We start from the raw sequence: 24,143 nt of genomic DNA on the forward strand, positions 1-24,143 counted from the left end.
CGTTATTATTATTTTTTTTCCCGTCATTCTGAAAAACAAAAACAAAAACCTGTCTCTAGTTAATCTGCCAAGATCTAATTAATTAGATATAGTATGTATTAACATCACTGGAAACCACACCCCTTCCTCAAGATTTTTACTATCAATAAATGAAAAGGAAGGATGACAGGGAAAAGCAGAAAGAGGAAATGGACTGCAGTGTCAGAGATAACCACTGAAAGGCCTACTGGTGCAACTGTACATGACCCAAACTATATGACCTCTATCTTTCCCATGTAAAACAAGACTCGAAAGCACTGTAAAGATCAAGGCCAGATGTGCTGGCTCGCATCTGTAATCCCAGCAATCAAAAGGCCAAGACAGGAGGATTGGATTGCTTGAGGCCAGGAGTTCGAGACCAACTTGGGCAACATAGTGGAACCTCATCTCCACAAAAAATACATTAAAAATTAGCTGGGTATGGTGGAGCATGCCTGTACTCCTAGCTACTGGGGAGGCCGATGCAGGAGGATCACTCAAGTCCAGGAGGTCAAGGCTGCAGTGAACCATGACTGCACCACGGCACTCCAACGGGGGTAGGGCAACAGAGCAAGATGCCAAAAAAGATCATTTTGGCACAGACATGGGTTACAATGATGCAATTTCAAAGACAATGACCAAAATAAAAGTGATTTCCAGTGGAAAAATTTTATCACTAATGTGTGGGTGTTGTTAGGCAACAAATATTGCAGTGTTTAATCTCCACCCTTCCTAAGGAATTGCATGATGAAAGAAAACAAGCTTTTGTAGCGTTTAGATATAACAGTTTTGTCTAGTAATTCTTAAGTCTTCCTTTTGAATGTTGTTTCTTTTACGCTGAAATACCTGTAATTCTTGTAAGTATGTATCAATCTACTCCCATTTTTTAAAAAGTTGGTTCTACTATCCATAATGATTAACGGGAATGTACTAAAATTACCATAAATCGATTAACAACATTGCATCATTATAATAGATGGCTACGAGTGACAAAAAAATAGATGCTGGTCATCTGAATTTGAATGCCTATATGATTTATTAGTATCAATACTTAGACAATATATGTAGACATGTGAGTTTCAAAGAGAAAATAAACTCCAGAGATTAAGAAACAACTATGCTTTTATAATTGTTATTTGAAAAGATTTATATGAAGCTAAGACCTTATTTAGTATCCCATGTATGCTTCAGTGCCTAAACAAGTTCCAGTAAAACTACACATCCATAGGTAACTCTTATTTTGGAGCACACATTATATATTTAAGGAAATCTAAGAAATACCATGAACATTTTCAAGTTCTGGTAAAAAAGAACTGAATCTGATAAGTTAGAACAACTAACAACCTTTTTTAAAAATTTTTTTTTAATTTTTATTTATTTATTTATGTTTTTGAGACGGAATCTCACTCTGTTGTCTAGGCTGGAGGGCAGTGGAGTGATCTTGGCTCACTGCAACCTCTGCCTCCCGAATTCAAGTGATTCTCTTGCCTCAGCCTTCTGAGTAGCTGGGATCACAGGTGCCCACCACCATGTCTGGCTAATTTTTGTATTTTTAGTAGAGACAGGGTTTCACCATGTTGGTCAGGCTGCTGTCAAACTCCTGACCTCATGTGATTCGCCTGCCTCGGCCTTGCAAAGTGCTGGGATTACAGGCATGAGCCACTGAGCCCGGCTGAAAACAACTTTTTATGTAGTTCAGTTTTCTCATCTATAAAATAGGGATAACACTAAAACATACTTGTATTATCACAGTAATGGTTGTTTAATTAAAAATGGGGAAGCAGTGGATGAAATGCATTCCAATAAACGGTGAAGCTGTTATTGTCCCAAACACTATGTCAATCATTATGAAGTGGAGAGCTAAGAAATGATCTTTAAAAAGTTCATCTACATAGATATTCATACCGCAATAAACCTCCACTTTTACAAATCTAAGAAGATGGTAATCCTTAGACTGTTAGAATAATTCGAATATTGGTTCTTAACTCTTATTTTCATGTGGCAATAACCTTGATTATCAAGGTTATCAACAATCTATCCTAGTCCAAAAGAGCCTGTAACGACCAAGGCTAACGTAATGTTAATTACAGGATTTCTATATCATATCTATTATTTTAATGAAGAACTAGAAAACAGGAACCTAGGAAACAGACTTAATGTTTCTTCTCAAGAATTATAATAATCTGTTAATGTGTATAAAACGATCCCTCCAATGTCTAATTTAAGAGCATGCCCATTGCAATTTTACCAATTCGTTTTGCCATTCATATTACATTTTCTCTACAAATAGAAGAATAGGTACATGCCAATAACTCAGTTCTCAGCAACTTTCACAATGTAACCATCCCTAAGATGGGGAGAGGGGAGAGGCAGATTTCATTTACTAAACCTTGCAGTAGTCAACAGTAGCTTTGTAAAGCAATTAACCTTTGACATTATATTAAATTTATATCAAAAATGGATGCTTTAACCTTAATGTCAATCATTTTATAGGTGTGAAAACTGAGGCCCAGAGCCTTTGGTAAACCAAAGTCCTTCTATTAGCAGCTCCCCTAAATAATACTATGGTCCCCTAAAAACTACTACTTTATTATCAACCTCTTTTTCTCCTCCATCTTTAATAAAGATAATTAAGAAAAACAGTCCTTCTATTTTTGGATCCAGCTAGCAAAATGGGCATCTTATGCAAATTAACATTAGAATTTCAAAACTAGACCACTAAAATAAAGCATGCCACTAATTCATTTTACAGAACTTGAAGGCTCGACTTTAAGCTGGAGCACATTAGCAGAGTGGCAGTTAAATCTTCAAAGATGCTACACTTAATTCCTCTCTTTTCTGCATATGCAACCCTTTGCTCCCGGTAAGAGGCAGACTGTATCTTTTCCCTGTGTGAATCTGGGCTGCCCTTGGGACTTATTTTAAGAGGCCTGCCACTTCTGCCTTCATATCCTCTTGGGGAAATCAGTCACGCTGTAGAGCAGCAGTTTGGGCTGGAGTCTGAAATGATGAGAGAGGAAGTGGAGAGAGACAGTCCATGTAGAGAACACCTAATGGCCAGACCCGTTGAGTGAAGTGAGTGGACCTCCAAGGCAAACCCAACTACCAGTCGAATACAGCTGAAGGAGTGAAGCCAGTTAACGTTACAGGAAGCAAAAAAACCTCATAGCTGGGCTCTAGCTAAGTTCCTGACTGAAGCATCCTAAGTAAGAAATAACAAACCATTATTGCTTTTTCAGCTGCTAAGTCTGGAGTTGCTTGTGTAGCTATAGATTACTGAAATGAGTGTTAGCCAGCAGCACTAATTTAAAGTTTGGAGTTTTAGCTCCATTATACAATCCCCCAGGAAAATAAAGGAGAAAAACCAGAATCTGTAAGTATGGAATAAGGAAAACCCATGAAGGAGAGATATTTCTACACTTGTAGATAGAGACAGAGTAAGATAAAATATAAATGACCAACTATGATGGGTAAATCCCCTGCTATAGAAATGCAAAGACACAGAAGTTAAGAGTTTCTGCAAGCATGTTGTAACCAGTTGAGCTTAAAAAAAGAAAAAAAATAAGGTGTACACACACAGAGAGATGGGCCGTGGCCAGGAAAAGTTTCATTGACACTAACGTAGTATAGTGATGAGCAAGACATTGAAAAGATCTGGTTTAAAAAATATTAAATATGGGAGTCAAAAGATTTGGGTTTAAGTCTTGGTTTTCTCCCTTGTCAAGTAGTCATGATATCTCTCTGGCCTTTTTTCCCCTATAGCTCTGAAATATTCTGTTCTGCTATATGTAGAGTAAGATCCACCGTTAGCTAAGCTGGTTGACTTTGACAAGTCACATACTATTTGAATCACAATTTATTCTCAACAAATGATTGGTTACAATTAATGACCCATGAAGCAGACCCTGAGGTGGCCCTTGTAATAGAAATATGATCAAGACTGGTGTTCAGGGAAAAACATCTTTTTATTGAACTAGAAAAAGAGTACAAGTTAATATCTAGAGGCAAGAATTCCTTTATGATCATTAAATATGTTTTAAGTATATAAGGCATTGTACTACAAGGTAAGTGACAGACAAAGCCCAGCCTTCAGGAAGTCTCTATCTGAGGAGTTATAAGGGAATCTAAATATCTATTTCTTTTCTTTTTTTTTTTTTTTTTTTTGAGATGAAGTCTCGCTCTGTTGCCCAGGCTGGGGTGCAGTGGCATAATCTCGGCTCACTGCAACCTCTGCCTCCTGGGTTCACGCCATTCTCCTGCCTCAGCCTCCCAAGCAGCTTGGACTACAGGCACCTGCCACCACACCTGGCTAATTTTTGGTTTTTAGTAGAGACGGGGTTTCACCATGTTAGCCAGCATGGTCTCGATCTCCTGATCTCGTGAACCGCCCTCCTCGGCCTCCCAAAGTGCCAGGATTACAGGCGTGAGCCACTATGCCCAGCCCTAGGAATCTAAATATCTATAATAAAAAGCAAAACATCAGCTAACTTGGGAAAAGTGAGGGGTGGCAGGAAGGAAAAAAAGAAAGCAAAACATAAGTGCAAGTCATAATAAAGGTAGAAAATATATGGAAATTTAGAGAAAGATGAATCACACAGCATTAAGAGCTCTTGGAGGACAGATTGGATTTTGGCATGTAGAAGTTTACAGAAGATACATTATTAAGAAGGGTGATTTCTGGGCTGAAGAAATGACAGCAGCAAAGTTGTCACTATGATGAAACAGAAGAAAATATTTAGAGAAAGAGAGTATTAGGCAACAGCTTGGAAAGCAGAACGGAACACAATATTCTGGAAAGCCTCAAGTTGCCAGATATTGGACTTTGTTGTTAGGCAGTGAGGAAACTGCAAATACCTAGGTATCACAAAGTTTAAAAAAAATGGGTTAAAAAGGTTAAAGAAACAAACACAGCTTGGTGAGATACTGGTCAATGGCTGAGGAAAAATTCAAAGCAGATAAGCTCTGAGCTTGGATGATTAGGCACATCATTAAGTGAATGTGTAACACCAGGAAGGAGTTCACAGGAGAGAAGGTAAGGGCACAGAAGAAAAAAGCAGCCTCATTTTTCCATTTGCTAACCATTTTCATAGTCATCCTTATTATGCAATTCATAATTAAAATGGGTTTTAAATCTGAAGTTTACCTTGAAGGGGTAATCCCTTACTTATCTGTGGATACTGCTAATAGTAATTCTATGGATAGACCTTTCTGGTGTGTGATGTGGATTGCTTTTCTTAGCTTCTAAAGTTTCCCAGCACTTCATCATTCACCAAAACCCAACAAGTGTCCAAGTTTCAATTGCCAAGGCCTCTGCTGGATCCAAAATCATTCTCAAGAGGACGTATAATCACCACTGACTACAAAGAAAAAAATACCTATGCTGGTGCTCCAAAAGTTAGTCATTACTAAGAAAAGCAGACGTTTTGGAATTAGTAACACGTGAAACACGATTCACTTCAGCTGGCTGGTGAAATGTCAAAAAGGCTTGACAGAAAAACAGAAAAGATGTCAACTGGCAGGAGAAATGTATGGTTCTCCAAGGACTCTGGGGCAGTACATGGAACGTGAGAAAAATGCACTGCACTCAGACAACTTACCTGGGCAAACTTGTGAATCTGTTCCACCACTGCAGCAAAAAGAGCATGGACACTCTCATCGATCAGACTCTGCATGTAATGCACAGCCTCTTCATCCGACAGGTCTAAACGGAATTTATCCTGAACCTGTAAGGTAACACTCTTAGTCTTTACAATGAAGAAAAGTAGGGCATGTTTTGAACAGACAGAATCAAACTGATACAGACATTATAAAGTAACATGAGCTATTCCTATGGCAAATAAATGACCTGTAACTTATCAGAATGCTGAATGCAATTCTTTGGAGTGTGCAAGTTTGCTGTTTTTGTTATATGCTCTGCATATCACCTCGTTCTTGTTGGCTGTAAACAGTTTTTAAGAAAAGAAATTTTTCTTAGGGTCCTACATTTTAAAAATAGATAAACTGCTCTTTTAACTAAAAGTGTGCCTTATTTTTTTTTAATCTAAAATCTAGAGTGACTATATATGATTTAACTTGTGGCATATTTATTAATAATCCACTTTATCCCTGTTATTCCTTGTGAAATGGATGAAGCAAGGTGGGATTATATTAATATTCTCCCATACCTTCAGTGTCTACATAAGAACAGGCACAATGTCAATCACTGACAAAATAAACTAAATGTGATTTTCTAAGGTTTCCTTTCCTATTGAATTTCCCTATATCCCAGCACAAAACTGTGTCAATAGGTCTATAATTTCCAAAGATAAAAGAAATTTTTTTAGTCCTATTTAAAGCTACAGTTGATTTTCAGTAGCATTAAGTATTAGAAAAACTGGTATCTATATTTACGCGTGTATATTTTATATATACATAAAAGTCAATGTTACTGAAGAACTACTTTGTGCAAAACGCCATGCCAAGTATCATATATGCAACATTTCATCTGACTGATGACAAACATACAGTAGATAGTATATCATCAATAAGATGCAGAAATTGAGGCACAGAGAATTCATGAAGCCAGCTCAGGGACCCTTAACTGGTACATGCTTCCAGACAATCCCATGCAACCACACAGCCATTACACACTACTCTTTTCTCTTGTAAATAACCCACATATACTTCTCAAAGACAGGCTAGAAGAAAGTGGGGTTTCCAAGTGGATAAATGTGTAGGGTTTCAAGTATAAGGTTTCACTACTAGAAAGCTACAAAGAAGAAAGGACAGTGTAACAACCCATAGCCCCAGCTCAGTGTCCTTGTCTCTTCATGGTACTGGAGGTATACCAGGTGATCTGAGAGTGCTTGAGCCTCAAGATAGGGGGAGGTAAAAGAGAGGTAAATGTAAAAAGTGAAGACAAGAACAATTTGGTAGAGGAACATCTAAGGCTGTAACTTCAATGAACTAGCTCTCTCATTTCCTGGATCCCAGATAATAACAAACATAGCCCTTGAGTTTGATCTTTTGATTTCCTTAACTTCTACTTACAGAGAGAATATCTGACAATTTTGGAACTATTTTTAAGGACATAAAAAATCTACAGAGTAGGGGAATCAAAATAAATTTTAGCCCAATTTATCAAAGCTTACATACTTACATAAGTGCCTGCATTACAAAGAGAAGGTATACACTTGGCATAAAAATATAATGTTATTTATCAAATATGAAAATATTCTTTTATACCAAAAGGTTAACTGTATATAAATAGTTATTTGGTATCAGATTTACTGACTTATGTTAGGCTGTCCTCAAGGTCTTAAGATTCTTAACACATACATTAATTAATTATAATACTTAAGGCTATTGTAAATCAACCACAACTTTATAAACTAAAAAACCATTCCCCATCTTTGGAAACTACAGACCTATTCAGGTAGTCCTTTGCAAGGATACAGGGAAATTCTATAGGAATGGAGATATATGAGAAGATCTAGTTTAGTTTATTTTGCCAGTGATTGACATCATTCCTGTTCCTCCACATTCCTGCTCCACACATCATTACTTTAAAGGTGTGGAAGTAAATTAAATAATTTCTATTGATTTATCTTTAAGTTCACTGACTTCTAATGCCATTTGCTGTTAAGCCTACCCAATTAATATTTCATTTTAGCTAGTGTACTTTCAGTTCCATAATTTTCATTTTGTTCTTTCTTCCTAGTTTTAATGTCTCTATTCATAGTCCTATCTGTTCCGTAATTATGCATTTATTTTCCCTTAGGTGCGTGGATATTTATAACAGCTGCTTTAAAGTCCTTTTCTGTGGTCATGGGTCATCTCAGGGTGTTTCTATGGATTGTTTTATTTTATCATTGGCTTAGTGTCACATTTTCTGTTAATTCACACATCTAGTTATATTTTTAAAAAAAAGAGAGAGATAATAGACATTCCAAATGATATATTAGAGAGACTATGAATTCCGTTGTGTTCTTGTGAAGATTCATTGTGGCTGGGAATTAACTTGGCTAAATTCAGTTTTAAAATAAATCCTCCTTATGATGGACAATAGCTGAAAACTGCTCAGTTCTTTAAGTTTTGGGCTGCTGCTTCCACCTCCCTGTGACTGCAGAGCTGGAGTAGCAAGCTGTCTCTCCCGATATGGGAACCTATTCATGTAACTGTGGGCATGAACAAATAAGGGGATAAAACTGGCTGCAGAGACTTGAGAATTTGTTGTGCTCTGGAATATGGAAAAATTATACAGAAGAGCTCTTCATTTATGTTACTTAAAAATTACCTTTTTCACAGTTTTATCTGGTTCAAGTGCAATATCTGGAATGTTTGCATCAACCATCAAGGAAAACAAGTTCAAAATCAGATTAGAATACCTAAAGAAGAGCAGAAAAGGAAAAAAAAATAGCAACAATTAAGAATTCTGCATTTCTTTCTCATATTAAAAAATTTCTAGAAGTAGTGGCACTTGGATTTTTACAGTGATTACTAGTATTCTAGCAGGAAATTCATCAGTTGGTATCAATGAAGTACAAGCCTTGACAAATATTTTATTTTGGGGTCTTCATATAACACCATTTCTAAATCCTATACCATGTGGCAGACCTTTGGAGTAATCATCCAATAATGACATTATTTTCATTTTTTAGTAAGTATATATATTTTTAGAAGGGATCTGAGGAAGATCTACTTTATGTCTAATTCGCATTTTGTAACAATTAAGATCTATCTGCTTTTGCTAGATGAAGGTAACAATCTGCTACTTTAAGATGACCTCAGTGTGTCATGGCTAAATGAATGAAAGGGAAATAATATCATCCCATGAATCACTTGTATCTTCCAGATACACCAATCATCATTTCAGGAACTACAGTGACTGACCTGGATAAAAATAATTCTAGAAGAAAAAATTGCTAGTACTCTGCTGCATTCAAAATGGGCAAGATATCTAAATAAATGATATCATCAGAGCATGCTGGCCTCCAACAGCAACTAACAGTTTCTCTTCACCAATCCTCAAACTCTTCCTCTTCCTCCAAAGGGAACAATGTTACTATTCTGAATGGTCATTTCCAGAGGCGGGGCCTTGTGGGGGAAGGTTAAATAAATCTCCACTGAGACTCCGTCTCAAAATAAATAAATAAATAATAAATAAATAAATAAATAAATCTCCACTGAGACCGCTCCACTTTGGCTCTTGGTGGCCCCTCCTTAGCACTGATTTTTTAAAAAGAGATTCAGGTTTGATCTTCAGGATGGATGTAAGGAAAGCATTGGTTTTCAGCAATGAAGGTTTTTAGCTGTTTCAGTAAAAACATTAACCAAGTGCCTTGCATTGTCTTTTCTAGGGGATGGGGGCAGAATTTGGATGATGCAGGATCTTTATCCCAGCTAAGTACCTATCTATAATGATAATAATAATAATAAAATACAAACTGTTAAAAACTGTTTAATACTTATACTGTAATGATAATGGAATGAAAAATTTCTGCCTTGATGTAGTCTAATCAAATCAGGCCCTAACCCACTTAAACTCTTAGGAAAAAAAAGTTATGATAATAGCTAAACAGCTTTAACCTAGCTTTAAATTACTAATTTATTTGTGGGACTTGATAAATGCATACCACAGATGTTATTCCATTCCTACTCATATAATCATTTTATTCATTCAACCAACAAATATTTACTTAGTACTCACTATATCCACTGTTGGGGGCACTAGGGATACAGATAGTGGTGAACTGAACAAACAAGGTCCCCACACTCATGAAGTTTACATTCTGGAGGAGGGTGGAAACTAATATAATAAACTGATAAACATGATAATGTTATGTCTGCTTGATTAAAAGATTTAAAAGAGAAAAAACAACAACAGGAAAATGGGTCAGAGAGAAAGAGTCATCTTAAGGCAGTATGGTTTTATTTGAAATGCACTGAGAAGCAACTGAGTTTAAGGAGTGGAGTGACACATGTTGATATGCATTTTTAACAGTTCACACTGGCCATCTTGAAGGGAATAATAATCGAAGTAGAGAAACTATATCACAGACTTCCAGGCGGACAAGAAACTACATGGGGGCTATCAGGCTATATTCTGGAGATGAAATAGATGATCCTTGCTGATGGTTTCAATGGAGGTCAGGGTGAGAGGATAGAGAAACTGAAAGACACAAAGGGTTTAGCCTAATGGGACACTAGTGTTATTCACCAAGACAGGAAAGGCTACATGGAAGAGGAACAGGATTTTAGACAGGGACTCAAGAATTTCATTTTACACATGTAGAGTTTGAGGTGCCTACTAGATTTTTAGTAGAGATGTCAGATATATCTCAGAGGAGATATGAAGGCTAGTGATATGAAAGTCATCAGTAATGGGATCATATGGAAAGTCACAGGATTGGATGAAAATGGTAAGGGGGGGCCAAAAATAAAGGTCCAGAATGAAACCCTTTATAATGATAATGAAGCTTCTACATAAGAGGTGTCCCATCTTTTGGTTTCCCTGGGCCACAATGGGAGAAGAATTATCTTGGGCTATAGATGAAATACACTAACACTAACGATAGCTGATGAGCTTAAAAAAAAAATCCCATAATGTTTTAAGAAAGTTTATGAATTTGTGTTGGGCTGTATTCGAAGCTTTCCTGGGCCGCATGTGGCCTGGGGGCCACGGGTTAGATAAGCCCTTCTCTATGGAAATACAGACGATCCACTTGAGAGGGCTGCAAGGAATGCGAAGCCAGCAGCATGCAAATCAGCTGTTACATATTATTAAAAAAAAAAAAAAAGATGCTCTTTCAACTAACTCTCCATCATTCGTACTCCGCTTTGTTGATTATATAGGTACATAATTTTTTCCCATCTTGGCATGGGGAAATCTACCAGAAGGTAACATAAGGAGAAGAATACAAAGTCAATTTTGAAAGAGATATATCAGAAGTTCTCCAACTTGACTGCCCATTGGATTCAGTTAGGTAGCTTTTCAAATGTATCAATGCCTGAGCCCAATCTCAGACCAGTTAAATATGAGGGAGCCCAGACCTGTCCCCTTGCCACCTCATCTACAAGCTCCCCAGGTAATTCTCATGGGCAGCCAGGATCAATGTTAAAAATCTGCCTTTATGGATGTCGAATGTGATGTTCCTTTTAAAAAAGGTAAATACTAATGCTTTCTGGATTATCTCTTGATTTAAATTTAACCATCCATGCTTCTACTGTTATAGCAAAGGGAAACAGAAATAAACATAAAGGTTAGACATCCACAAATTATCCACTTCGTGAATAATTTGTCACTACCTTTGATAGTAATCTTTTACATTTGTTGTCATTAACCTGAATTTTCCATTTAAGACACAAGTGAACCAAAAGAGCAAGTGTTTACTTAATAGAGCAGTCATTTAATGTCCTATCCAGAAACACAAATTTAAAGGCCACTTGACTTTTTATTTTTGAGATGGAGTCTTGTTCTATCACCCAGACTAGAGTACGATGGCACGATCTTGGGTCACTGCAACCTCCGCCTCCCAGGTTCAAGCGAGTCTCTTGCCTCAGCCTCTCAAGTAACTGGGACTACAGGCACATTCCACTATGCCAGGCTAAGTTTTGTATTTTTAGTAGAGACAGGCTTTCACCATGTTGGCCAGACTGGTCTCGAACTCCTGACCTCAAGTGATCTGCTTGCCTCGGCCTCACAAAGTGCTGGGATTACAGGCATGAGCCACCTCGCCTGGCCAACAAACCAGTATTAGACAACCTAAGATTAAAAAATAATAATAGGCCGGGCGTGGTGGCTCAAGCCTGTAATCCCAGCACTTCGGGAGGCTGAGACGGGTGGATCATGAGGTCAGGAGATCGAGACCATCCTGGCTAACACGGTGAAACCTCGTCTCTACTAAAAATACAAAAACTAGCCGGGCGAGGTGGCGGGCTCCTGTAGTCCCAGCTACTCGGGAGGCTGAGGCAGGAGAATGGCGTAAACCCGGGAGGCGGAGCTTGCAGTGAGCTGAGATCCGGCCACTGCACTCCAGTCCGGGCGACAGAGCGAGACTCCGCCTCAAAACAAAACAAACAAACAAACAAAAAATAATAATAATAATAGGGCGGGAAAGTGTGCAAAATCTATTCTAGCAAAGATTGCAAGATGGAATGTGATATAATTAGGGTTTTTTAGAAAGAAGCAAGTTGCATGTAACGTTCAAGGAAATTGAACTCTTTCTCTTACCCACGTTCATGTCAACTATCATGCTACACTCTAGTCATACAAAGATAATTTAAATTTTTCAGGAAAAACCTTCATTACCGAAAACAGAAATCCATTAACTACACTAAGGTTCTTATAGTATTTCAAAGGTCAATTTCTGCTACATTCTATTTTCCATGACACAAAATCAGAGTTTCTGTGAAAATGTTATTTAATAAGTGTACTACTTCAAAGAGGGGAAGCAATGTTGTTAATGATGTACGTGACCAATAAAGCCACCGGTATTTCGTGACTAGGCAAACATCTCTGAGACAATATGAGAACCTTACTTGATACAGTTAAATACATTTCTTTTTTTTTTCCCCCTGAGACAGAGTCTTGTTCTATCGTCCAGGCTGGAGTTCAGTGGTGTGATTTTGGCTCACTGCAACCTCTGTCTCTCGGGTTTAAGCGACTCTCATACCTCAGCCTCCCTACTAGCTGGGATTACAGGCGTGCACCACTATACCCGGTGAATTTCTGTATTTTCTTTTTTAGTAGAGACACGGTTTCACCATGTTGGCCAGGCTGGTCTCGAACTCCTGGCCTCAAGTGATCCACCTACCTCAGCCTCCCTAAGTGCTTGGATTACAGGAGTGAGTCACCATGCCCAGTGGGTTAAATGCATTCCTTATTTCACTATTGAAAATCTTTACCAAGAAATGTAGAAAGAACATCTTTGTAACATCAGTGTCTAAAAACGGTGTTTGGCATAAGTGTGGGTTGGGAGAAAGACAATATGTACTGATTAATAAGAGATGATAATGTATTTTGTAACCATTTATAACTAAGTTCTAAATGGCCTACTCTGCTTATGTGGTACGATGTTATTCAGTGGTTTCTTTGTGAAGAAACTGATCCATTATCAAGAAAAACTATAACAGGGCTGGTCATACCTATAAAGCCTAATAAAAGTACTGATAACCTTAGCTCCAAACAACTATCAGGTTAATTCTTACATCCTTGAAGGCATTTTTTAAAACCAACTGAAACATACTCTAAAATACAGTACTAAAAAATAAATGTTGGCCAGGTGTGATGGGTTTATTCCTATAATCCCAGCACTTTGAGAGGCCAAGTTGGGCAGATAGCTTGAATCCAGGAGTTCAAGACCAGCCTGGGCAACATAGCAAGACCCCACCCCATCTCTACAAAAAAACACAAAAAATTAGCTGGGCATAGCGGCATACACCTGTAGTTCCAGCTACCTGCAAGACTGAGGTGGAAGGATCTTCTGAGCCCAGGAAGTCAAGACTGCAGTGAACCATGGTCATGCCACTGCACTCCAACCTGGGTGAGAGAGTGACAACCTGTCTCAAAAAAACAAACAAACAAAAAGTTGATCAAACAATTTGGGTCCAGACAATATAAAGTGAAGTACAGGGAAATTTTTAAAAGTTAAACAGTTTTCATTAAAACTTTGCATAAAATTATTTAATCTCTCTGTGGCTTTTCTTTGTAGCGAGGAAGTCAACCTTGGCTCTCCATTAATAACCTGCCTGTATTCTCATTCTATTGAATTGCTACTAATCCTCTACCAATGACAGTTTATAAAGCACATTGTTTTCCGTCTGCTTTCAATAACATAGAGCACCTTTAACATTTCTCTAGTTATCATTCCTTACCATCTTGTCTGCCACCTCCCTGAGATATCCATGGTTCGACTTAAGTTTTCTACGGGCTTTGACTATTTTAAATTAAAAATCCCAGATATTAAATGGCACTCTCATCTCTCTGAAAGTGCTTCTGCATCACCAAACAAATCTAAAGAGCACTGATTTTCTCATTATTCTTTTAGCATTTCTGGAGGGTAAAACTGAGCCATTCTGCCACCCAAAGGATAAATAACATGGCCATTTGTAAAACGCCTGTTACAGGGTTTGTGATACGTGGAAAAGACTGAGTTTACAACGAAGACCTAGTCATTGCATAAATGAAACCCGATTACTATAAGAAAACCAGTCTTTTAGGACCAGCACATCAACATCAACCGGGAACATGGCCTCACACTAGATCAGAAGCAGGAATTCTGAGGGTTCTCATACAAATACGAAGAGTTCTCAATGAATAAACATACAACGAGTGCCTACATACTAAACACTGTATGAGTAATCGAGGTTACAAATGTTATGAAGACAAAGGAGACAGAACCCACATGCACTGGCAACTTGCTATCTATTGGTTATATTTTCACCTGGAAGAGCATGTATATATGTTTCCTGGACTGAGATTTTCTGCTGGACTAAGAAAAAGTCATTTTGCATAGTTGGGCTGAAAACAACATTAGTCAAATGATCCTGTCATTTTTGACTAATAATCATCAGAGCCATATCCTGAATTTATCAAACATGACTTTTATTTTCCTTCCTGATGACATATGATAGTCAGTCCTCAGTAAATTAGGAAGGAAGCACAGATTTAGTGGTGTTGAAGAAAAAAGGATGGAGAAAAAACATTTTTTTTTGTAGCAGAATGACTGATGATGTGTTAAAAAGAGATAAAAATCATATTTAACATTTACTTCAATCATTGAGCAAACTTTTCAATATTCCTGAAAAGTACCCAAAACTAAGGTTGCTAAAGAATAAAAATGATTGAACTAATATCACTCTAAAGAAGTTATATCCTACATTCTTTGATAAAGAAATAGGAAGTCAGCTAGGGAGAAGGAAGAGAACCCAGTAGGTGACTGTAATACCGCAGGACTATCTTCAGGCAGATCTGAATGGTATGAAGTTTCTTAACCTTTTCTCTATCTCAGTACTGTCAAAGTACACTTTATTAAAGTGACATCAACCCACTGAGTTGGAAGCCTCCATGTTTGCTCCATCTTATGTGATGCCAGCTTCCTGCCTGGTGGGATATAGTAATGAGATAGTGGGAAAGCGAGAAAGTTTATGTCTTTTTCCTTTGATATTTGACAGTCTGTCAAAATTGGTATTAAATATAAGACAGGAAATACTGTTGCCTTTGTCATTTTGATAAAGTGATCAATGCTAAAGAATGCATACATTTAAACAACTCCTTCTCTTGTTCTATAAAATAAAATAAATTTACCCAAATTCTCTGTGCCAAGCAAATCAACTTACCTTCGCAGGTGGAGGAAAGCCGTGTAACACTGTTTACGGAACTCTTGGTACTGCTCACTCTGTGTGCCTCCCATTCCTTCTACCATTTCTTTATTCAGCTTCATTGGTGGAGGAAGAGGCTTCGGATCCCGACCCAAAATATATCCAAAGTCTATGTGGAAGAGTTTGCCTGGATGTTGACAAGAAACTCATTTGTTACCAGAATTATCTTAAAGAAATTGGTAGGGGATATGTCACACAACTGTCTCTTCATAAAGAATATTAGTTCAAGATGAAGCCTATTAAATTCTTCGATATTTCTAACTGCAGGTTTGAGAGTGGCCTTCGAAACATAATTAACTCATTTTAACTCATTCATTCAGACAAAATTATGCCTAAAATCATGTCAAAGTAATGGTAACCTATGTTAAATCCTATTTATAAGTCTTCAGAATCAAAGACGATTAGAGCCTGGATAACATTTTAAGGTATCAGCAGAAATTGGAATCTTGTAGCAAATTTTGTGTGCTAAAGTTTAAGCACAGTGCCCTTCATATAACGGAAAATCATTTCTTTACTCCTGAGATGAATCCTTCTGCTAATTTATCATTACTCAAAAAAAAAAATTTTAGAAAGGAAAAATTTTAAAAACCATATTCTTAGCATAAATAGCAATTCAGTTGTAATATCACCTATCATTTTAATGTTGTTAAATTTTACTAATCTGTAACATAGATAGATTTATAAATCTGTTTTCATTGTACAGTATGTAAGAGTAAGCACAATTATGAGGTTTCATGTTGTACATATTTAAGATCATAAAATGTCAACACGGGGGGGTTTCATTTCCATTAAAAGAAATCACTGAATGATTTATGACGGAAAAACTACTCTTTCAGAATCCCAAAATGGGCTTTGATGGTCTCTAAGTACAATGAAACTGATTTTGCGGGGAGATCAATACACTTCACCAATTCCCAAGTAAAGTCCATAATTCAACAAATATGAGGAACCAGTTCTACAAAAGTGAATTTGATAACTTCAGTACCCACTGGAAAAGCAACATCCCTATAGTCTCTTAAGGTTCAAGGGGAGTGTCTTATGATTTCAGTTTTCCATAGCTGATGAAAAGTTCAGGATCAATTTCTGTTAACCATTTTACCACCTTCAACTAAGTATGTGTCCTCTGTTCAACTAAGCTAAGCAATTCTTTTGGTACTTTATTCTCATTTTGAAGTCTTCATTTATCTTTTACCTTGTTGGATACACACTATTCTGCCCCATAAGAGGTAAAGAAATAAGAAGTTCACAATATTACAGATGTAGATAAATTTTCCTTAGTTTTATTTAATTATTTAAATAATACTTTGTTACCAATACACTTGAACAGATGACCAATTTGGTCAATGTTTGATACAAAACTGCCATCACACATGGTTTATTTAAAGGGCCCCATGCTTTTAATAGGAAACCTATCCCAGTTTTCTTCATTTCATTACAGGAAGTACTGGAATTCCAATACTGGCTACGTATCACTGTTTACAAATGAAGAGTGTATTTCTATCCTTCTTGTCAGAACACTCTCAAAGAACAGGATTACTACTTAATTAAAAGGCGTAGAAGATTCAGTATCTAACAATGAAACCATTATTATGCTTTGCAAGTTAAATAGCCATGTATTTTCAAAAAAAGCCTATTAATGTAATGTTTTAAGAAAACTCATCTTCATAAATACTGAAGGGAATGGTTTTTTTTTAAAGTTAATATCTGAAAATGAAATTTGTAAAGGTTCAAAAAACACACATAATGAAATTTTAAAAAATGTTTAAGAAGTTCAGAGAGTATGATCTTATTCAAATCTACCACCTTATACAGTCAAGAAATAAAGTATACATAAAACAAACAGGTTGTTAACCTCCTTTTGTCTCCAACTTGCAAAACACAGGGAGTAAGAGGTGCTAATTAAATTTTCCTGTTATTTGCATAAATAACATGAACTTATTTCTAAAATCATAGTTCAAGGCATTTGTAATTCTTGGATTAAAGAGAATATAAACTATTCTCTTTGACAGTATTTAATGGTAAAGTTTATTTTAAATTTCTATTTTGTTTAATAATTAAACGTGTCCAATGTCAAAACTGTATTCATTCTGTTTTTCATACCTCTTCTTACTCTTCCCCCTTATACTTGACTCTCTTCTGCTGTTCCTTATAATCCAAACTCTATTTTTTAAAGATTCCACATAATTCCCAACTTCAAAATATCTTCCCTGACACCCTACTCCAGTGAGTTTCCTACTCTTCAATTTTTTATATATAACCTGACATTTATTTACCATTTTTTTTCCATAAAATGCCTTTTGTCTTATGTGAATGTTGTATCTTTCCTACTGCCCTACTGCTACACCTAGAAATAAAGAAGGTAACAAACAGCAATTTATTCTTATAGCAAAACCTGTATTTTCAGAAATAAAAAGGTTTCCGATATCTATACTCCCACTCACTGTTCCCAATACTTACTACTTAAACCCTTACAATATACTAGGTTAGCAGTTTTCACTCAGTTAAAAGCACAATGATGCAATATTTTTCAATAATAGTTTTCAGTATCAAAGATCAATAATCTATAAAGGCAAAGAAGAGCTGGCATGTGCTGAGATCACATAGTAGCATGAGAGGGGAGGTGCCAAGCTCTTTTTTAACAACCAGCTCTCAACGGAACTAACAGAAGAGCTCACTGATTACCTCCAGCACAGTACCAGGCCATTCATGAAGAATCCACCTCCATGACCCAAACACTTCCCATTTGATCCCATCTCCAACACTGGGGATGAAGTTTGAACATGAGATTTGGAGGAGTCAAATACTCAAATTATAGAAAGTGAGAAAAAGAAATTTTTGAAATATATTAACTATTTTCTTCTAATAGCATGAGTCCAAATAACAACTACATAAGTTAAAAAAAAAAAAAAGGCATTATTCATCTCACGGTGGTAAAAGAAACAACCAAACAAAACCTAATAGCCCTTAAGGAATGTGTATTATGTGCTCAATACCAAGCAAAAGTCTACTTATCTCATTCGAACCTCACAGCACCACTAGCAGAGCAGTTCTGTTATTATTTACAGATTCAGAAGAAGAGACTGAGTTACTGGTATATTATGTAACTTACCCAAAGTCACCCAATGTGTGAGGGGCAAAATAAACGCAAAATTTGCCTCTAGAGCTGAACAAATTATCCACTATGAAAGACTGTTTCTTGGTCTAAAAATTAATCAATTTCACATAAAATTAAAAAATAATACAGAAAATCAGGATAGAAGCTGTGATGTTAATACTGACTGTCAACTTGACTGGACTGAAGGATACAAAGTATTGATCCTGGGTGTGTCTGTGAGGGTGCTGCCAAAGGAGATTAACATTTGAGTCAGTGGGCTGGGGAAGGTAGGCCTTTACTCTAGATGGGCACAAACTAATCAGCTGCCAGCACAGCTAGGATATAAGCAGACAGAAAAATGTGAAAAGAGAGACCGGCCTAGCCTCCCAGCCTACATCTTTCTCTCACGCTGTATGCTTCCTGCCCTCGAACACCAGGCTCCAAGTTCTTCAGTTTTGGGACTCAGACTGGCTCTCCTTGCTCCTCAGCCTGGAGATGGCCTATAGTGGGACCTTGTGAATGTGTGAGTTAATACTTAATAAATTCCTCTGTGTGTATACACACACACACACATATTCCGTTAGTTCTGTCCCCCTAGAGAACGCTGTATTACAGGAGCTATACTGAAAGAAAATGTCCAATTAAGATAACAATAAGAATAACTATTTTTCTTTACTTTGAACTTTCTGACAAAAAGTTCAAAGCGTATTACTTTAAAGTAGCAAGGCAGACAAAAAAGCCACTACCTCTCTCACAAATGGCAACTCAAGATCAGGAGAGCCATCCTTAGGACTCACAATGATCTTTCCATTTAGTACAGATAGCAGTTCCCTGTTTACATTTGTGAAGGTTTTTCAGTCATTTACAAATGAATTTCAAATACTGATTGTATTAAAAAGTATACCATAAGCAATGAATATATTTTTCAGTTGTACTGCCTCTCCCTCTTTCCTCAAACTCTCAAAAACAAAAACAAAACAATTAACCTTTCTCCAAAGAGCTGGGATAAACTCAAACTACGTTTCATTTGAATCCTGCCACAACTGATTGCCCTAAGTAAGGTTTTTAAAGCTTCTCCTAAGGACAATAACTCGGGGGGGGGGGGGGGGAATCTATTATTTTTCAACCCCACATCACAGTCTAGCTTCGTAATTTCTTGTCCAAAGAATTCTATAGTAATAAGAATTCGATAGTAATGCACTAATAAAATATCATTCACCCCATATTTGTTTCAAGAAAACAGCGTTATTATTAATCACATGACAATACACTGCAAACTTTTACATTTATGGTGGACACACAGCGCCCTCTGCTGCACAAGCTGAGTAAACATCAACCAAGTTCAAAGTCCTCAAAAACAAAGCATGGGCCAAAAAAAAAGTCTGGGAAATCCATAATTGCGATGAATATTTTGCATTTCAGAACATTACTCTTGTATAGATTTTGACATTCTCTATATGCAGTGAATCATTTTCTTTCACACGCCCAGAGTTCTTAGCTGGATCATTTTCTATTTAATCTATATTTACAGGGTGGAATAGTTTGTCTGGGGTAAGTCCCCCAAAAATATCAGTGAAATGAAATCTGCATGTCTCCTTCTTCTGCTCCATCCTCCATATCAAAAAACTAGACACAGATGATACAGTGGAAGTCTGATTACAGTTCAAAACCACTTTAATCTAAAGTAGAACCTTAGACTCTAAACATGCTTGTGCTGGCAAATGAGAACAGAAAACAAAGGTATTATGTTTTGCAGAAAGAGAAATGTCACTTGATTATCAAAAAATGCTCCATCAGCCATTGAAAGATTGGACAGTTACATAAGAGAACCCAAAGTTTTCAATTTGAAGGCATAATAAACTCAAAACATATAATGGACAAATCTTCATGATAGTTGAGGCATTTTTAAACTAACAACATTGGAATATATTTCCTGCAATGAGACACATTCAAAATTAACTTTGAACTATACAAAGTCTATTTATAACATATATGAAATGTAACTTAAAATCGCTTTGAAATACAGACTCTCAGTAAAAATGACTAGAGACACAAAATTTTTAAAAAATATTTTAAATTGTTAGAAGTTGAGGAATGCATTATACTTCTATTTGTCTTGACATACTCAGTCTCTCCTTATAGAATCTAATTTCATCCAAACCAAAACTAAAAATTTGAAAACATGTGCCCTAGTAAGAAAGATTTAAAATGCTAACTGCATAACATAACTGGAGGAAAGAATTACAGAGCAGTTAAGAAAAAATGAACTGCTGTTTTAACAGGAAAAAAAAAGGTGCATCTTATTTATGCACATTTTAGGCTAAAGTTTTGGTTTCTAAAAAGCAAATTTGGAGCACCCTCTAGTGGAAAACTGTTAACAAAAGCTTAAAGCTTCTGTTTCTAAGATTTAATTCAATTTCCATTAAACCAGTAACTGAGACCTGGGCCAAAAAAGTATATTACGTAGACTCTTCCTTCTGGTTTTACTCTTAAATACCCCCATTAAAACACACACACGCACACACACAAATACACATACACGAGGGCACTTTTCAAAGTCCAACAGAAAAAGTTTTACACTGTTTATCAATTTCCAAAAAAAAAATCAAGTAGAATTTTTGAATATAATATTACAGATGTAATACTACTTTTTATATTAAAGAATTCCATTGTAGTTGTAAATGATTACAATCTAGAAACAAATGGAATCATTTTTGTTGCTTAATTCTTGTGGTTAAAAGATCCCACTAATAAAAAGAGCTAGTGAAAATAACACATGAAACTTTCAAATTACAGCTCTCTCCAAACACACCATAATGTTTTTTTATAAATACCCTCTGCTAAATTAGCAAATCAGCCAAGAATCTCCATGAAAATCGGATTATATTCTTTTGGTCTTGGTGATTAAGGAGATTGACTGGCTTTGACACAGACACGACATCACACATGCAAGTTCTATCAGATGATTTTCCATATGTAATAATTAAAAACTGAATATATGACATTCCAAATTACATAAATTAATAGGGTCATTATATTAATAATCAGACTATTCTTGATGTATTATGGTAAATTATTATCACAATTTGGAGAAATACAAACAAAACAGAAAACATTTTGAGAGACCAATTTAAAGAGTAACGTAAACATCTGTTTTCTGCAGAAGGCTGAAGAAACTTGAATTATTTAGGCCAGAAAAGAAAAAGGATCATGGAAGAACAGAAGTATTTATTCATCATTAATTCAACACTGACTTATTGAACACCTTAGCTAGGTGTTGTTCAAGGTCTGGAGGCATGGGGTAACCCCAACGGACAAAGGTTCCTGCTCTCATGGAACTTGCATCCTGAATGGGAAAATACAATGATAAGAACTCAACAAGCTCTAGGAGAGCAAGGATTTCTGTCTGTTCTGTTAACTTTGGTATTCCCAGCATCTGCTAGGTGTTCAATAAATAGTTGTGAATTAAACAAAAAAGGTAACTTCAGCTAGTGATAAGTGCTATAAACAAAACAGTAATAAGTAGAGATCATTGGAGGAAGAGGCAGATATGTTATTACAGATCAAAGAGTTAGGGCTTCTCTAAAGTTATGCCATTAGAATTTCAACTTAAGTCAGCCCTGCAAAGATCTGAATAAAGAACTTTCCAGAAAGAGAAAATAACAAAGGCTCTTGTCTGAGGCAGGAGTGGTTTGACATTCAAACAAAAGGCCTGCCTGGACAAGCCACAAGGCCCCAGTAAAGAGTTCAGATTTCATTCAAATTGTTTAGGCAACATGTATTGGTTGCTTCAAGTGGGGTGAAAGTAGTACAAATGAAGAGACAGTAGGTAACTCCATGATCTATTTTGGAGTTGAGGAGTAGACAAGATTTGCTAACAGGTTCAGTATATGAGATGAGGCCAAGAGACATATTAAGAATGACTTTGAGGTCTAGAGCTTGAACAACTGGGTAGGTGATGTTGCTATCTATTCAAACGGGAAAATGAGGTGAGAAGCAGGTTTTAGGTAGGTAGTAGAGGAAAGGATAAACTTTTACAACTGGCCATATATAATGAGAATTTCAAGTAAGCAGTTCGATATTTCAATTTGAAGTTAATGAAACGGGCTGAGGTAAAAAGCTGTAAGTTTGGAAGCTGTCTGCATAAAGATAAATACATAGGGCTAAAGAGTTGTCAGGACAAAGGGCGCTGAGAATGATTACCCCACAGAACTGCAAGGAGAAAAGCAACTAATTAAAGGTAGATATTAAAGTGAATTAAGCACACTTTGTAAGAGAAAGGACATTTTAACAATCTAACCAGAGCTATACAGTAAGAGATTAAGCTGCTTGTATCCATTATGGGCTTTCCGTAAAAAGAGGCATTTCCAGTACAGCAGTGTGTGCAAAATGATCATCTGTAGGATTACTACTAAAGCAATTCTTACAAGGGAAAGGACTATCCCTAAATGTTCTTCCAAGGTAACATTTAAAGGAATTTTTAAGACTCTCTGATTTATCTTCACTTACGTAACTCATCTTTTTTTTTTTTTCCCCCAGACAGAGTTTTGCTCTTGTTGCCCAGGCTGGAGTGCAATAGTACGGCCTCAGCTCACTGCAACCTCCGCCTTCCAGGTTCAAGCAATTCTCCTGTCTTAGCCTCCAGAGTAGCTGGGATTACAGACATGTGCAGCATGTCCGGATAATTTTGTATGTTTAGTAGAGATGGGGTTTCTCAATGTTGGTCAGGCTAGTCTCGAACTCCCTACCTCAGGTGATCTGCCCACCTTGGCCTCCCAAAGTGCTGGGATTACAGGCGTGAGCCACCACGCACGGCCACGATTTATTTTATTAGTAAATAGATTCAGGGGTAAAAACTATGGGCAAATACAATGTATGTCTACTGGTAGCCATTAATTGTTACCTGTTTTTGTTAGCAAAAGGTTATCCAGGTGCCTGTCTCCAACTCCAAGTATATACGTGATCACGCAATATCCAGCTGCAATAACAGTTAAAAAAATGTGAAAACAAATGCAAACCAGGTTATACATTCTACTGAATATAAAAGCAGTTTGTGCAACCTTATTATTAATTGTTTTCTAATGTCTCTGGTTTCTCATCTAAATTCTCAAATAATGCAATCTTTACCTCTATGTCTGTAACTTGAAACTCAAAGTACTATTTAAAATAGAAAATCTTGTAGAATTCTGTGAAATTACAAAAGTCACTTGCATAAAAAGTTAAGTTAGGTTAAGGAGACCTTAATTAATAACATGGGCCTAGCAATTCTAATATCAAATTGGACACAGTTAAAGATGACATCAAAAAAGAAGTATCTACAGAAATACACATAATAAAGTCAACTGTCAATTATCTCATAACTCATAACCATGTTATCTATAAGATAACATAAGTAAATGCAGGGTTAAATTTTTTTTAAGTCTGTGGAAAAATAATCTTGACATGGAAGCAGATAGAAAACCAAATGCATTCATTTGAGTGGTAAAGACATTTATGAAGTTCTTCACACAATAATCTTCTAAAGCATTAAGAAAAATTATATGATCAAGACTAAAGGCAGAGGCGTTGGCTCTAGCTGTATTCTGTTTTCTTTTTCTTCTAAAAAAAAGTCTGAAAATTTAGCATTTATTGAAACTACTTACACAGAATTTAGCAAATAGCATCTTTTTGG

The 24,143-nt window shown here is 36.4% G+C and overlaps 1 protein-coding gene across 2 annotated transcripts in view; it reads right to left on the reverse strand.

Annotated features, from left to right (window-relative positions):
• Positions 1-24,143, reverse strand: part of PIK3C3 (phosphatidylinositol 3-kinase catalytic subunit type 3) — a 130,151-nt gene that overhangs the window by 10,808 nt on the left and 95,200 nt on the right. For both annotated transcript variants that reach the window (XM_023207638.1, XM_023207639.2), the window contains 4 exons: positions 23,376-23,450; positions 15,337-15,505; positions 8,294-8,384; positions 5,616-5,741 (listed from right to left, as the gene is read on the reverse strand). In XM_023207638.1, coding sequence (XP_023063406.1) covers positions 5,616-5,741; positions 8,294-8,384; positions 15,337-15,505; positions 23,376-23,450 — 461 coding nt within the window. The remainder of the gene's footprint in view (positions 1-5,615; positions 5,742-8,293; positions 8,385-15,336; positions 15,506-23,375; positions 23,451-24,143) is intronic.

The sequence above is a fragment of the Piliocolobus tephrosceles genome, chromosome 18, assembly GCF_002776525.5.
Source record: "Piliocolobus tephrosceles isolate RC106 chromosome 18, ASM277652v3, whole genome shotgun sequence".
NCBI lineage: Eukaryota > Metazoa > Chordata > Mammalia > Primates > Cercopithecidae > Piliocolobus > Piliocolobus tephrosceles.